This window comes from Xenopus tropicalis, chromosome 7 (assembly GCF_000004195.4).
Source record: "Xenopus tropicalis strain Nigerian chromosome 7, UCB_Xtro_10.0, whole genome shotgun sequence".
Classification (NCBI taxonomy): Eukaryota; Metazoa; Chordata; class Amphibia; order Anura; family Pipidae; genus Xenopus; species Xenopus tropicalis.
This window is the reverse complement of record NC_030683.2, coordinates 25,797,177-25,814,144: the sequence shown is the minus strand read 5'-3', so window position 1 is coordinate 25,814,144 and position 16,968 is coordinate 25,797,177. Positions and strand designations below refer to the sequence as shown.

Sequence of the window (16,968 nt, the reverse complement as noted above, 5' to 3'; positions counted from 1 at the left end):
ACTGGCCACAGCAAATAAAACAAACTAGGGGTAGGCAGAAGAGGCAACGATGGGGGGCACCAGGTAGGTACCACTGGGCTCGGCACGCCCCTTCCCTTAGGGTCTGCTTCCTCATGACTACGTTTACTGCCAATCATCCCCCCAGGAGATTTATCTAATTTGCATGTGCAGATAAGGATTCAAATTTGGTCTTCTTTGTAAAAGATTTGGTATATGTTGAATCCAAAGAAACGGGATTTGATACATCCCTAGTTTTACAGTAATTTATCAAAACAGGAAAGTCAGAACAAATATTTGATGCCGTGAGAAATGTTTCTTAGAATGATGATTTGTTTGTATATGTGTCTGCAGCTCAGAAAAACAAACCAACAACACAGTACTGAGGTAGAAGTCTGGAAAATGATTTTTGTGAGTGTTATTAAACAAGTGCTATAGGTTTAGAAGGTTGCTTATTTACATTTTTGGTAAATGGAAAGCCATTAAATACAACCTTAGGAGCAGGTTTAGTACAGGTATGGGATCCATTGTCCAGAAACCAGTTATCCAAAAGCTCTGAATTACAGTAAGGCAGTCTTCCATAGACTCCATTTTAACAGATTTATTCAATGGGAGTTGTCACAAGCAAAGTCAAGGCATATTCTCAACTCAAATTTTTTGCATTTTTTGAGTTTTTCGAGCTTAAAACTTGAAATAAATCGAGATACTCGAGTATTTTTATTTGAAAAACTCGAAAATTGATAAATTAGCCCATTATGGTGGGCAAATCCAAATAATCCAGAAAACCCCAGGTCCTGAGGATTCGGGATAACAAATCCCATACTTGTAGTTGAAAAGAAGGATTTGGGCAGCTAAAATAATGATTAATTTAAATTGGATGTTAGCATTATTAGAAAGTGTAAGAGCAAATTTTAACAAAATAACAAATACAGAACTATATATAACTGATTTGTGATATGTATGCCTTCCAGTTGATGTGGGGGCACCTGGGTCAGCTCACAAATTATCTAATATATATATATATGTATATATGTGTGGGTGTGTATGGATAGAGATATATATATTATATATGTACACACACACACAATTTCTAAACCACAGATTACATGGCATGAAAACAATTATACAACCAAAATGAGTCTCTCTCAATATTATTTATAGATTCGCTTTCAGAAACCCCTCAAAAACCTTGTTTGTTTCCATAGACTACATTAAAGAAACAGATGTTTGGTTTATGCAAATGGAAAATAAAAATAGCACATTATCTGATTAAACGTGTAGGTTTGGCAGTATTTGCTATCATAAGGCTTGGAAGCCCAGTTACAGTGTTTATGTTGTCAGATTTGTTCAATAACATCTCAAGTACACCCAATCTAAAAAGAAACGTGGTGGCTTGTATAGTAAATAGGGTTGCCACCTGGCCGGTAAAAATAAGGCTTGATGTCAATGTTATTAATAGGGCAAAATAATAAAAATATAGAAGGCCAGTATTGTTTTCCTAATTGGAAAACAGGCAAAGTTATTTTTAAAAAATAGTTATTATAATATTATTTAAAGTACGACGTCCACTAGGTTTTAGAAACTTGGAAATTTTCACTTTTAGAATGGAACAAAAATATAACTTTTCAATAAAGTAACCCCACAATTAGCAGACCTCTTGATTTAATCCACTGCCACTGCTCTACAACATATCCTTGTTGGCCTTCAATCAATCTGAAATGAATTACCCATCCATGGTTACATTTAGGGACAACAGTGGACTGGAGGACAGATAAGGCAGTGGGTGAGAGCAGGCAAGGATCGTGTCTAGGACAGTGGGGCCCACAAGGGCCAGGGCCCAACTTTTTCTCATTGTCCCATCCCTGTTCTGGGGGTATAGTTTCCCTTTAAAAGACAGTTTATTTTGTAGCTCTTCTAATAAGAAACAGTTTAGAGTTTCAATTGTAAACTATTATCCTAGGAATAGCTTTTTATCTATGGAACCTATTGTAATATAAGAAGGGGAATGTTTTTGATATGGCAAGATTCACAGTCATATAGAGGATCTGTCAGCCTGGAATTGCCTATGTCATAAAAAGTGCAGCATGTGTCAAAACAGAAGCCTGAGTATGGCATATAGATTATACATTGCTGCAAGGGATGGGCCTTTGTGCTTCTGTTAGAGTATGCTCTGAACAATCAGGGATGGAAGGGACACTTAAAAAAAACACAACATTTACAGCCAATGGTGTATCTATCTATACAGCAGACCCCGCTGTCTCAGGGCAGGGGAGGAGGGACTGTTCACACTGGAATGAAGACCTCAAATAGGTGCCTACTGCGCAGGCCTGATGAATTTTAATTGGAGAAAAGGCAGCGAGCGTGCCCAGTAGGCATCTCCGTGAAGTCTTTAGAAAGCATAATAAATAAACAAAAATTATTCTGCATGTAGGGAGAAGGGTATGTTATTCTGGGGGCTGTGCAGAGTAATTTTAGACCTTTGAGATCTTCATAGTTGGAGAGAGAAGGAGGGCTCAGAAAGCAAAAGAGGCGGAGCTTCACAGTAAACAAGTGACATTAGAGAATCAAAATTAAATCTGCATGCAAAGAGAAAGGTATATTACTTAATCTTTTGCTAAATACAGTGAATTCACAAACCATAAGCAGTTAAGAAATGCACTGTATTAAAATTCTTGCTCCCTGTAAGAGGCGGCCATTGCCTCAGGATACCAACAAACAGAATTCATGATATCAGCTTTATTAGAGCAGAAGGTGCTACAATTTGAAAGGTCAACAAAAGAAATATTTGATCAAAGGCCAAATGGATAAAACAAAAATACATTTTTATAATTCAGCATCTGGAAAAATATATACACATGACATAATATGGCATATACTTACATGGATCCTGCACCAAAAAAACAAAGATTTTTTTGCATAATAAAAGAAAATATAACTGGAAGCAGCTTTCCAATATACATTATATTTTCAGTAGTTTTAAAGTAGAGATGCACCGAATCCAGGATTGGGTTAGGGATTCCGTCTTTTTCAGCAGGATTCGGATTTGGCTGAACCATGCCTCTAGCCAAACCCAATCCCAATACTTAAAATCACATGACATGGAAGTTGAGAATTTTTCACTTAACCTTTTCCTATGGTACTTGCATGTGCAAATTAGGATTCGGATTTGGGTCAGTATTCGGCTTACTCTTTTGCAAAAGATTCGGGGTTCAGCCAGATCCTAAAATAGTGGATTTGGTGCATTCCTATTTGTGTGTAAATGTGTGTAGTGAAATTAGTTTTTCTTTTTCCCTTTTAGATCTCTGGGTCTGACCTTTACGAACATTTTAACAGGAGCCAGGTCTCCTCCAGGTCTTCTAATTTGCATTATTCAGCTGGTTTGCAACACTGTTTCAGAGTCATAAGCAGGAGTGCAGGGAACACAAGCAGCCAGACACTGCTTTTAACAGAAATCACATTCAGAAATAACTTTTGTAAGTAACCATTGTAATTAATGTACATTGAAAAATCGCTTAGAATTAGAGCTTCTTTATGCAAAAACGAGTTTCTGTAAGGAGAACCCCTCTCATTTGAAAATGTTCCGATTACATTTTGCTAATGACACAGAATGCTACAACTGAATCCCTTTTCCTGTAAGGGCTGTGGCAGCCGGGGAGATTAGTCACCCGCAACAAATCTCCCTTGTCACGGGCGACTAATCTCCCCGATATGCCATTCCACCGGCTTGAATGTAAATTGCCAGTGGGATGGCATATGTGGCATGGCGGTTTCCTCTCAAGGCAACTTCGCCGATTTCGGGAAATTGTGGCGCCGCATATGCCATCCCACCGGCGATTTACATTCAAGCGGTGGAATGGCATATCGGGGAGACTAATCTCCCCGTATGGCACAGCCCTAACAGTAGTAATAACCTTCAAAAATTCTACAGATCAAACAGTTACTCAGAGCTACGGTGAAGCCTATCCTCCTAATTAGCACAAACTAAATACACAGTGCATATTTGGGCTGTAATAAGAAATGAGCAGGTTAAGCGACAGATCTGATAAATATCAAGTCTGGAAGCAAAAAGATAACCGAGTTGGCAATTAATCAATATCACAGCTAAGAAGGCAGCATATAACAAAACAGAGATTAGGTGAACTGTGTGCAGTTAATACAGGTATAGGACCCATTATCCAGAATGCTCGGGACCAAGGGGTCTTTCCGTAATTTGGATCTCAATACCTTAAGTCTACTAAAAAATCAATAAAACATTAATTGAACCACGAAGGATTGTTTTGCATCCAATAAGGATTATTTATATATTAGTTAGTCAATTACAAGGTACTGTTTTATTTCTACATAGAAAAAGGAAATCAGTTTTAAAATTCTGAATTCCGTAATTCGGAGCTTTCTGGATAACAGGTTTCTGGATAAGGGATCTGATACCTGTATATATTAATGCAAACAGTGCAAGGTGCAAGGTGGAGCACACTATGCATGTACAAAGATTCAAGCTGTGCACCCATTTATTGCTCCAAAATTATTTTTTCTATGCCCACAGGTGACGTGCCAATCCGCTCCCCCTTTTCTTCACAAAGTCCAATCACCAACACTTGCACCTGTTTTTGGTTGGCAAACTTGCCCATATGTAGACTTTTATCCCCCATGAAATACATACTGTTGCATTTCTGCATCGAAATCTGCTCTATGTGTGCACACAGGCTGACGCATCGCTTTTAAACGCAGGCAGAGAAACAGCCTCCTGTTCAATTAGCCTAAAGGTGGCCATAAATGGGCAGATTTAAGCTGCAAATTTGAGTTCTTTAGACCACCAAAAGAGCAGATCTAATTTTGTATGACCATCTTTAGATTTAACCCTAATCAGAGTTGTATGCTCTGGCCAGGGATGGGCAAACTTTTTGGCTCAGGGGCCACATTGACTTACAGACGGGCCGAGCCGGACCAGCGTTACGCCCAGGGCTGCCATCAAAAATCATGGGGCCGCTCAGCTCTACCCCAGCATCCTGCAGTTCCCCACCCCAGCATCTTCCAGCTTCTCCTGAAATTCCTCCCACCAGCTCCCCCCAGCATCCTCCATGACCTGCGGCTCCTTCCTCCAGCGACCCGCTGCTTCCTCCGTCCTGTGCTTCTGTTCCCCGGCTCCCCACTGCATTCTTTTATACGGTTGCGCCCCGTGCGTGCTGACGTCGCCAACCAATCAGGGCCCGTCATTCTTTTAAGGGGACCAGAGACGGCAGGCCGTAGTTTGCCCACCCCTGCTCTAGGCAGTGGCTTTACTTGACACCTATGCTCTATTATCCATACTGACAATGGAAGCTTAAATGTTAAATGGAAAGAAACTTACTGTTAAGTGCCATAATGTTATCTGTTCCTGGATGATGAAAATTTAACCCCATTCGTGCTGGAAAAAAAATAAAGAGAAATAAGAGTATGAATCAATTGAGTGAAAAGCATTCTTGGAATATCAGCACCCAGTTACTGAAGGATTTCTGTAAAAGTGTTGAGTGGTTGGTTATATTACTTGCGGAATTAAATCTCTCAAATTAAAAAATTATTTTTCTGTCTGGGTACTTTACCCCATCTGAAAAATACTGGTTTTAACATGTTCTTGCTAGATATAAATAAGAACGAAGTCTATGATTTTAACCAAGGGGTCCCTTTTCATTATAATCCTATTAAAGAGGGGTGCTCACCTTTAACTTTTAGTATGTTGTAAGTGTTATTCTAACAGTTTGCAGCTGGTCCTTATTTATTATTATTAGCAGTTTTTGAGTTAGCTCTTTGTTTAACAACTCTCCTGTTTGGAATTTCAACAGCTATCTGGTTGCTAGGGTCAAAATTCTCCTAGCAATCAGGGAGTGGTTTGAATGAGACACTAGAATATAAACAGGAGAGGGCATGAATAGAAAGGTAAGTATTAAAAATTAACAATAATGATAAAATTGTAGCCTCACAAAGCAATAATTTTTTTTGGCTGCTGGTCAGTGAGCCGAATTTAAAAATTGGCTAAACTAAAACTATCACTCACTCCCCAGTGATTATAATCACTTACCTCACTCCACCTGTGTCCGTGCATACCTGCCGTGGCGTACACTCTGGCTGACTCTGGCTCGTTGAACGCGCTCGTTGTGTGCACCCCCCTCCCCCCGTGGACGGACGTGTGTCCGAGCGTACCTGCGCACGCACTTATTCCCGTCCGTCCTCGGGGGAGGTGCGCAAAGATCGCACTCAATGAGCCAGAGTCAGCCAGAGTGCGTGCCACGGCAGGTATGCACGGACACAGGTGGAGTGAGGGAGGGAGGTATGAACAGACACAGGTGGAGGGAGGGAGGTATGAACGGACACAAGTGGAGGGAGGGAGGTATGAACGGAAACAAGTGGAGGGAGGGAGGTATGAACGGAAACAAGTGGAGGGAGGGAGGTATGAACGGAAACAAGTGGAGGGAGGGAGGTATGAACGGAAACAAGTGGAGGGAGGGAGGTATGAACAGACACAAGTGGAGGGAGGGAGGTATGAACAGACACAAGTGGAGGGAGGGAGGTATGAACGGACACAAGTGGAGGGAGGGAGGTATGAACGGAAACAAGTGGAGGGAGGGAGGTATGAACAGACACAGGTGGAGGGAGGGAGGTATGAACGGACACAAGTGGAGGGAGGGAGGTATGAACGGAAACAAGTGGAGGGAGGGAGGTATGAACAGACACAGGTGGAGGGAGGGAGGTATGAACGGACACAAGTGGAGGGAGGGAGGTATGAACGGAAACAAGTGGAGGGAGGGAGGTATGAAGGGAAACAAGTGGAGGGAGGGAGGTATGAACAGACACAAGTGGAGGGAGGGAGGTATGAACGGACACAAGTGGAGGGAGGGAGGGTGCGCGCAACGAGGGTGCGCGCATCTGCACATCCATCTGCACAACGAGCCAGAGTAAGTAATTGGTACAATAACTTGTTATTTACAAAAATTACATTTTGTAAAGTCGAGCATCAAGAATTATTTTGCCTTTGTAAGTACTATTGTAGTACTGTGGTGGGACTTGTACACTGGGGTCCAAGTACTTGATAATTAGTATTGCAGCTTCCTTAGCCTTCCCAAACTTGCTTTTGTCTGCTGCTGTAGCATTTTTCTTTCCCTAAAGTTATCCATTTTATTATCTGTTATTTATTTGATTATTGAAACTTAGCACTAGCAGTTGCATTTCCCACCCTAGGCTTATACTCGAGTCAATACGTTTTTCCAGTTTTCTTAGGTAAAATTAGGTACCTCGGCTTATATTTGAGTATATATGGTAACTAGGGGAACTGTTTCATACGTAGACAGTTTGAATCCAGAAAATGTGCAGCGCTATGTTTAACATCAAAATAGGCAAAAAATCTGTTTGAAAAACGTTTGACCTGAAAGCATTTGTTTGTATGACCATTCAAGCTGGACCCAATAAAGCCCTCTGTGGGTAACAGTATATGAGAGACTTGCCATAGAAGGCTGGCCGGCCACTATTGTATCACGTAGGTTTTCTGCTTTATAAATGTGTATATTGACAGACATATTGGTAGATGCTTTAGAAGCAGGAGGGGCAAACAGGAACAGAGCTGCCAATCAGTGGGAAGCGCCAGAACATAAGAAACTTCATGGGAAGTGAAATACAGACAGAATAAAGACAGAGGAGCTCAGACTGGGATTTGGGGAGATCCCTTGGTTTGAAAACAAAAATCCTATGATCTCAGGGTAGTGATTACTGCAGGGCCGCCATCAAGGGGGAAGGGGGCACAACTGTCCCAGGCCCGGTGGTTTTAAGCATCTTAGGGGGGCCGGCCATCCCACACTTACTTGTATTAGCTGGGGGCCCCCATGCTGGCAAAAGAGGGCTCAGGTGCCTGTATTTTTTCCCCTACACGGCTTTCCCTATGCTCATTGGTGACTGATGTTAAGCCCTGGTAAACCTGCATGGGGACTAAAACTTCAGCGACAAATAAGCAGTAAGGAAGGCTGTTTAGGGGAAAGGACCTGCAGGCGCCAGAGCTCCCGCCCTCCCTTCCCAAGTCTGCAGCTCACTGACAGTAGGGGGGCCCCCGGCTAATCCACGTCAGCACAGCACTGCCTTTCTCCTAGTTGCCCTCCCCATCTACCATTCTCTATTCCAGGGATCCCCAACCTTTTATACCCGTGAGCCACATTTAAATGGAAAAATTGTTGGGGAGCAACACAAGCATGAAAAATGTTCCTGCTGTGCCAATAAGAGCTATAATTGCCTACTTAATAGCCCCTATGTTGACTGGCAGCCTACAGAAGGCTATGTTTTGCATTATGCTTGGTTTTTATGCAACCAAAACTTGCCCAAAAGCCAGGAATTCAAAAATGAGCACCTGCTTTGAGGCTACTGAGAGCAACATCCAAAGGGTTGGAGAGCAACATGTTGCTCACGAGCCACTGGTTGGGGATCACTGGTTTATTCCATACTCCCACTTATAATGTGCCAATCCCTCCTCTGTAGCCCTCATCCCCTAAGTGCCATTTACAGCACCATCAGGTTTTTTTTCCTCTTCTCCCTCACCCCTGTGTGCCAGTCTAAGTGCAGTGCCAGTCTCAGTACAAGTCCCAGACCTTGTAGCTCTTTCCCCATTCTCTTCAACCCTTAGTGCCAATAGCAACCCAGCCTTTCTCTCAGATACACCATTATCTCATGCCCAGTGCACCAGTCTCAATAGGTTTCCTCTCTCCCTGTGTGCCACCTTCACCACCTATTTGCCGATTTTAGCTTTTTTTCTCCTCTCCCTATATGTCACGGTCATTCAACCACCATGCGTCAGAACTGTCTGTGACGGCTGCACCACCACAAAAGCAATGAATAACTTGAATAATTATTCCTTATTAACAGTGTTTATTTTCACAATAAGGATTGATATTCGCTGTTAGAAGCTCTAAACCTACTCTAATCTATATTATTATAGAAGCCGACCATAGAACGGAAATGTAAATCAGAAAAACTTGAAGCATAATGCTTAAATCATTTAGCATGAATACTATAGGCATGTAATTCAGGAGTCAGGAAACACTGAAACCATCACAAGTGGTAAATGACTTCTGGATTATCGATTTATTTCATATGTTAACACCATGTAACCAGAAGGGAGAGCAAACAGTAAGCTGCCATTCCAGTTCTATGTGAAGGGAAATCAATAATGCAAAATGTCAATTCCTTCAGTCCTGTATGTCACCTACAAAGGAACAGACACAGAATCTGTATGCAGTGCACCCAGAGAAACTACATGTATATGATACATAAATCAGTAAAATGTCACTTCTCTTAGTAACTTAAGTCTTGTTCAGACAGTATCAGAACACTTAAGCAGTGGGGTTCATAGTGTGTTATGGTGGGCATACATGGGCAGATTTCAGCTGATTCAATCAATCAGCCTTCTACTCATCCCCAATGAGATATATTATTAGGGCAGGTCAATGTCATCCACAGAAAAATAACACAAATCACAACCTTTATATGGTAATATCAGGACAATATAGGCAAACTTCTGACAAACTAGGCAACACCATAATCTAAGCCCCTCCTGTTCCATTTTGCCATAAAACTGGCCTATATATAATAATTATATTTCAGGTATAATTTCATGTATATTACAGGATTATGTATTTATTTTTAAGTATTTAGAAAGTATCAACAGGTTCCATAACAGTCATAAAACCGGCAGAGAAGGGCAAGTAACCTAGAGGCATGTCAAGGTAGCAAGTACCCCATTAGCAGCAAACTGCTATTTATTCGTCCTTAAAGTTTCTTCTGCAGTTTATTCATTTTTATTGTTTAACAAGAACAACTATTTTCTCAGAGTATATACACTGACCTTGTCTGAACCTCTCAGCAGCCCAGCCATCACAGCCTTTGCTCTAGATGCCCCCTGGCGAAGTAAATAATTAATTGATGTTTGCAACAGCCTTTGCTGAAATGTCCGCCGGCATATTTACAGCCACAGACTCTCAATGTGTGGAAACTGGTCCGTGCCAAAGGCAACTCAGAGGGAACAAGTTCAAAAACAATACATAAAGATTTACTGTATAACTCTGCAGACAAAACAATCGCCATCGCAAACATGTAAAAAAAATTAAAAAAAAATACTATATTGTAGTAAGAATCTAAACATGAAAAGGGAAAGTTCACCCTACAATAAAATTTTAGTATGATGCAAACAAGAATATGGTTGTCTTATATTCTAATTAATTTTCTACTTTGGTCTGGTCCTTGTACTTATCATGAAAATGCAGAGTTGCGCTCTAGGGAAGGTGGCCACCATGATGATGTTCTGGCCCTCTGCTTTTGAATCGCAATTAATTGACTATGCACACTTCAAACCAATATGTAATTTGAAAAAGTATGTGGATGCCAATTGCTACCAGAGAGCAGATGACTAGTGATCTGTTAAGGAAGCCACCAATTCCGCATTTCCAATATGGGTACTGGAAGTAGGACCATCCTGGGGGTGGGGAGTTCTTTCCTGTGGCTAGGGGAGAAGATCCAGTAAGTTTTCTCATCTGTACAGCCAGGTACCCAAGTGCAGACGACTGCCATCAAAGCAGAGTGTTTTACCCCCCCCACCCACAGAGCTATTAATGGTTGGGTCGACAAAATGGCCAGAATTGCTATGTGCACCACTGCCCAAGAACTTTATGTAATGGGGAAGGTGAACGATACAATGGTGATGGATAAGTGATTGCTGTATATACTACTTGCCCAGGCAGGCTCATTACACAAGAAGGTACAGCTTTAAACCTGCATCAACAAAAAGCAAATGATTTAATATCCTTCCAAAGTGGTGGCTTCTCTTCTACATCATCTTGATGGGGGTAACGGCAGCTGCAGAGCTAAACGTGTTGCTTTCATTTAATGGCACTAATTGAAACACTGCCTTTCAGAGCAGCCACAGAAATAGAACTGAGAGTGTGACATCTGGAGACTTTGTTTTCCGTACGGCCCCTGTGCCAGGTGCTGCGTGTGTGACATTTTGTCACCTGCCCTTGGCCTGCTATTTTTAAATCTTTTTTGTCAACTGGGAAAAACTGTGAAGTCCAGGCTTGGGCAGAGATTGGTTTGGAGGAAACAAACACTCACCTCTTCTGCCTCTTTCCAGCTTTTAAACTGGGGTCACTGAACCAGGCAGCCAAAAAACAATCTCTGTAAGGTTGCAACTTTATTGTCATGTTATATGAATTACAAATTTTCTGTTCAGGACCTCTCGTATTCATCTTCTGGTTTCTCATGCACACCACTACCTAGTTGCTAGGGTAAACTGAACCCTAGCAACTACATAGCTACAGAAAAATCCAACAGGGAAGCTGCTGAAAAGAAGGTAAATTTAAAAACTACAAAATATAGAAACTGAAGACCAAACTGCAACTTGTCTTAGCATATCGCTGTCTATGCCATAGTAAAACTTAATACAAAAATGACTATAAAGACAGATATACAATTAAGACATTTCACTGATATTTACAACATAAGGAACACTAATACAGGATAATAATACCAGTATGTCATGGATTGTAGGAGGAAGCCACACAAACAAAGCAGAACGGACAAATGCCATGCAGAAAGAGCCCTGGTCCATTGGCTTAAAAACTCTGCGCCGTGTTCCCCCATAAAAAAAATCTTCAAAGGGGCCTGGCCCCTGAGAGCAAGTGGGGAGCAGGGTTTTATATGCAACAATAGAGGAAGCAGACCCCAACTGTTCGGCGGGGGTCTAAAAGTTAAGGGAATTAAATCAAGATACTCGTTTTTAACAGCTAATTGCCATTGAGCACCGCTAACTGCTCTGCCATTCCTTTCATGTACCTTCAGTTGAAAGAACTTTATTCACCGTACCCTGTACATTTAGAATCAGCCCCTTTGCACAGATATCCACAATTCATTAAGATGTACGTTATCAATAAAGAATCAATTTAAATGAGCACAAACCGCAGCTGCCAGAGCCAGGGAACTTTCTATGTGGCCATTAATATATGTTTTGCAGCAATGAGCTGCAAAATTAGGTCTTGCTTGGCAATTATCAGCAATGTTCTGAGACAGCATGGTGATGAAGCGAGAAGAGCTAATATCACAAAACGACACATTTCTCTTTTTTGCAATCCAATCACATAGCTAATTGCTAGGGCCCACAGTGGGTTAAAGGAGAAAGAAGGGTAAAAACTAAAAAAGCTTTATCAGAAAAGTCTATGTAAATACAGCCATAAGCACCCACAGAACTCCAGCTCTGAGTAGGTATTGTACCATTATTTTTGCATTATATATACACATCCTGATTCGGTTTTATATCCAAGTATTTGACTGGACTCATATAAATACATCACACACAAATATATTTTTCTTGTGGGCTGCTGGAATAGAAACTGGACAGAAATACAGTTCAAGATAAGATGACGCCTCAGAAACATGCCATAAAGAGCTTATAGTGTATGGCCATTGTTAGTAGGGATATAAGATCTGCTCCTTTGTCGAGGATAGCCAAATGAGCAGATTTTTGCCTTAATATGCCCACTTAAGCAGGATGATATTTGGCTAATCCGCTTTTTGGAACTAGGGCCAAACGATCGGATTACAATGATGGGAACACAAGTCATTTAGTACAACCTACTAAAGTTTATAAAATGTATACACATACATAAGTTTACGAAACTGTAAATAGTCCAGGTCAAATAACTAGAAACTTTATGTAAATGTCAGAGTAATCAAATATATTGGCTTCCATACTAAATAAATACACTAATGTATATAGGCCAACAATAGCATGCTTAGCCAGGATAATAACATCATAGAACTATAAAGGTGCACCCCATAGCACAAACACAAGCCCAGAGTAAGTTATCCTTCTTATTAAAGAATAATAATAACACAAAGAATAATGAAACCACAATTACAGAGTAAATATTAATATTTTTAAAGGTTGTTAAGAGGATTTACAGGTCCAGAAGACACCAAAAGCCTAATTTTTTGTTTGTTCCAATTAGGTGCTCCCTTAGTTTGGAAAATATTGCTAGTATGAATACCGGTAGTTCTCACAGAATACGAGTTTGCTTCCTGGACAATATTACATCGGACTAAATACAAAAGTCAGTTTTTCCTGCAAAATGAGGCCTTATATTTCATATCAGCAAATATCAGGGCTGTGTTTACCTTTCAGAGGTTCATGATCAGTCCTTATCATATCCATTAAGGAATTCTCCAAAGTGTGCAAGTTAAAAGAGTCATAGGGCCTATTCCGGTCCTGGAAGAAAAGAAAGTGGACAAACTAGAAGTACAATAACAGCAGCAGAGAGTTAGTAAGGACAATACCGCATGCTAATTAAACACCATTGATACTGTACAAAACGATGATTCTTTATATTTATATTCTTTATGTTTTATTCTTGCACACACAGGCACCCGGAGTCTTGCACAACAGAAGCTTACAGTTAATTAGTGCAGGCAAAGTTTCAGTTCTGTTTTAATCTGAAAACCAGTGAGCAGCAGTTTTTTCAGGTCACATTAACTCAGACTTAGCCTAATATATTTTAAAAGTTAATTTTAAAGTTAATGACTGCTAATACTGGCCGCACTTGTTCAGATGTCTGTCAATTAGGGGCAACTTTTACTTAAATAGACTTGATGTCTGCTTGTGTGCCCCCAAAATGAACAAACATTCTGATTTGACTTTGCTCAGAATTGAAAAACATTTCACAGGGATCTGTGCCTTTTATGCAGTTTGGCCCTCAACATGTGTGACCCAGTTTGCCACAGACCTGTAATTTGGCCAGTAGGTTAAACACATAGCTCAACCTTTGAGAGAACTGGGTACAGTGGCTTCAATAGAATGTCAATCAACCTGGCTTGTGGATGCACATGTGGCAATCATTACACCCCCAAACTGAGTACATCTTGGGCTTAGGCTAATGCCAGACGAGGCGTAGGGCGGATATTTTCGGCAAGCCAAAAAGCGCTTGCTGAAAATACCGTCCTACGCCTCCTACATGTGCGTGCGCCCGAATAAATGTAATACGCTCGGGTGCAGGCACATGTAGCCGGAATACGCATAAAAACGCGAGACTTTCAAGCTCTCATGTTTTTATGCGTATTTACGCTACATGTGCCTGCACCCGAGCATATTCTATTCATTCGGGTGCAGGCACAAGGAGGAGGAGTAGGGCGGAATTTTCGGCAAGCGGATCCACCCTACGCCTCGTCTGACATCTCCCATACTGTTTATGTCTGCAATTAGGGTGTATAGGTAGTTCACCATTCAAGCTATAGGGCAGAAATACCCAACCAGTGGTTTGGGAGAAACATGTTGCTTACCAGCCCCTTTGATGTTGCTCCCAGTGGCCTCAAAGCAGGTGTTCATTTTTGAAGTCCTGACTTGAAGGCAAGTTTTGTAGGTATAAAGACCATAGGTACTGCCAAACAGAGCCCCCTGTAGGCTGCCTGTCTATATTGGGCTACCAAATAATCACCAATCACAGCCCTCATTAGGCACACCCTAGGAAATGTTTTCATGTTTGTGTTGCTCCCCAACTTTTTTTTATATTTAAATATTGCTCACAAGTAGAAAAAAGTTAGGGACCCCTGCTATAGGGCAATGGCGCACAGGACATTTTTGTCACCCATGCTAAATCTTCTCCAGTGCGACGATAGGCCCAAAGGTCCCTCTATGTTGGTGTCAGTGATCTGCCACTGAATCACCAAACATGTGTATCACAAAGGGCCAGAAACTGCCTCCCTCTGCACTCGGCACTTATGCCATATAAATGTTTTGCCACCACTGATTTATACTGACACTCCATAATGTCTAAGGACAGGAGCCCCTAACTACTATGTGGATACAAGACTGCAGTATCTACCTCGGGAAACTTTTAAGGCAATAATATTGGAGAAATGTTCCCAGGTTCAGACTCATTAGTCTTCGCTCCAAGGACCACTTGAGTGGGATTTTTGCCCAGAGAGAGAAAAGAATAAATATATGACTGAATGGTTCAAGTGCTCTCAGAAAGAGGTCTCAAATTACTGAAATAAAATTTTTTTTCAATGTTACAATTAAAAAAAAAAAGTTTTTCTCTCTATTTTCTGACATAAATAAACACAGTTTCGCTTCTTAAAAACAAGCCAGCTGTGTAGGTTGAACAAAAATATAGAAAAGACATACACTAAACAGAAGTGTTATCGACTTTCATACTATTTACACAATTGGGTTATAGACTTTCCCATGCAGGATCTACATTATAGGGTTCCTCTATAATAAAAAAAGAAAAAAGAAAAAAGAAAGCTGCTAGGGCACGTAATGAAGAATAGTTGTAAATACCACTCTTTAGTCTATAGCACCCATTGCAAGCTTAGCACATTACTTTTTCACCAATCAAGACATAGGGGGCTGATTTACTAACCCACGAATCCGACCCGAATTGGAAAAGTTCCGACTTGAAAACGAACATTTTGCGACTTTTTCGTATTTTTTGCGATTTTTTCGGCGTCTTTACGAATTTTTCGTCACCAATACGATTTTTGCGTAAAAACGCGAGTTTTTCGTAGCCATTACGAAAGTTGCGTAAAATCGCCCGATTTTTCCGTAGCGTTAAAACTTACGCGAAAAGTTGCGCCTTTTTCGTAGCGTTAAAACTTAAAAGGTGCGAAGTTTCGCGTAAGTTTTAACGCTACGAAAAAAGCGCAACTTTTTGCGCAAGTTTTAACGCTACGAAAAATCGCCAGATTTTATGCAACTTTCGTAATGGCTACGAAAAACTCGCGTTTTTACGCAAAAATCGTATTGATAACGAAAAATTCGTAAAGGCGCTGAAAAAAAACCCCAAAAAATACGAAAAAATCGCAAAATACCGATCATTACGAAAAAAACACAATCAGACTCATTTCGACCCGTTCGTGGGTTAGTAAATGTGCCCCATAGTGTTGAGGTTTTTTTGCTGCTCAGAATGGGTCATCAAAGTGCCAGAAATCCCCCCTAAACCCCTAGACATTTTCTTTTGATTCCCTAGACATAACAGTGTGCCATAGCTATAACAGTGTGCACTATTTATGTTATTTATATAACATTCACGTCAATATCTGCTCCAATGGAGCTTACAGTCTACGGTCCACATGCTAGCCACTATCTGCAAGAAGTTTGTGTAAGACAGAATCGAACTCAGGACCCCAGTGTTGCAAGGCAGAAGAGCTAACAACTGAGCCACAGCACTGCTATACTGGTATATTACTTTTGCATTAACTGTATTTGCCATTTTACTGCTATATGTTACATTACAACTATAATCACAGCTTTTTTTTAAAAATCCCCTTATTCTTATTTATTACCAGTGATCCAGTAGGACCCACTACTTTTCGTGCTATCGGCAAGCTTTCCAGAGAAATAGAAATGGGCTACTTGAGTGCCTTGCAGGTACTGAATATTGATCAATGGTTTTGCTGTGAATAACAATTTAGGTGCCCGAATCATATATAAAGGGATATTTTGTGTTCACAGCTGCTGAAAAGGATTCCTTTAGTAGTAAATAAACACTCACGGAAAAATCTGAAGACCCATCTGGCAAGCGGAACATTTTTTGTGTTGGAAGTGACAATTTTATACTTTTATTGGTTTCGTACAACTGCTATTTGATTTACTGACTTTTAATAAACTTCGCCAATACCTACTAAATTAAGTTCCATTTGAAACCTTAACAATTTGTGTGCCATGCCCTCTCCATCCTGCAGTACCATGTGTGTTATTCAACAGCTCCCTTCATTCCTGCATATCACTACATCAACGATCCCCAACCTTTGTTACTGCTGAGCCCCATTTAAATGTAAAAATGTTGGAGAGCAACATTAGCTTTTAAAAAAGTTCCTGGGGTGCCAATAATGGGCTGTGATTGACTATTGGTAGCCTCTATGTGGACTGCCAGCCACAGGAGGTTCTGTTTGGCATTACACCTGCTTTTTATGCAA

At 40.8% G+C, this 16,968-nt stretch overlaps 1 protein-coding gene across 6 annotated transcripts in view; it reads right to left on the bottom strand.

Moving 5' to 3' along the window:
* The window catches only part of cpeb3 (cytoplasmic polyadenylation element binding protein 3), a 70,221-nt gene that overhangs the window by 22,265 nt on the left and 30,988 nt on the right, over positions 1-16,968 (bottom strand). For 3 of the 6 annotated variants that reach the window (XM_031905060.1, XM_012966552.3, NM_001015925.2), the window contains 2 exon segments: positions 13,174-13,264; positions 5,345-5,401 (listed from right to left, as the gene is read on the bottom strand). In XM_031905060.1, the coding sequence (XP_031760920.1) occupies positions 5,345-5,401; positions 13,174-13,264 (148 nt within the window). 6 annotated transcript variants of the gene reach the window in all.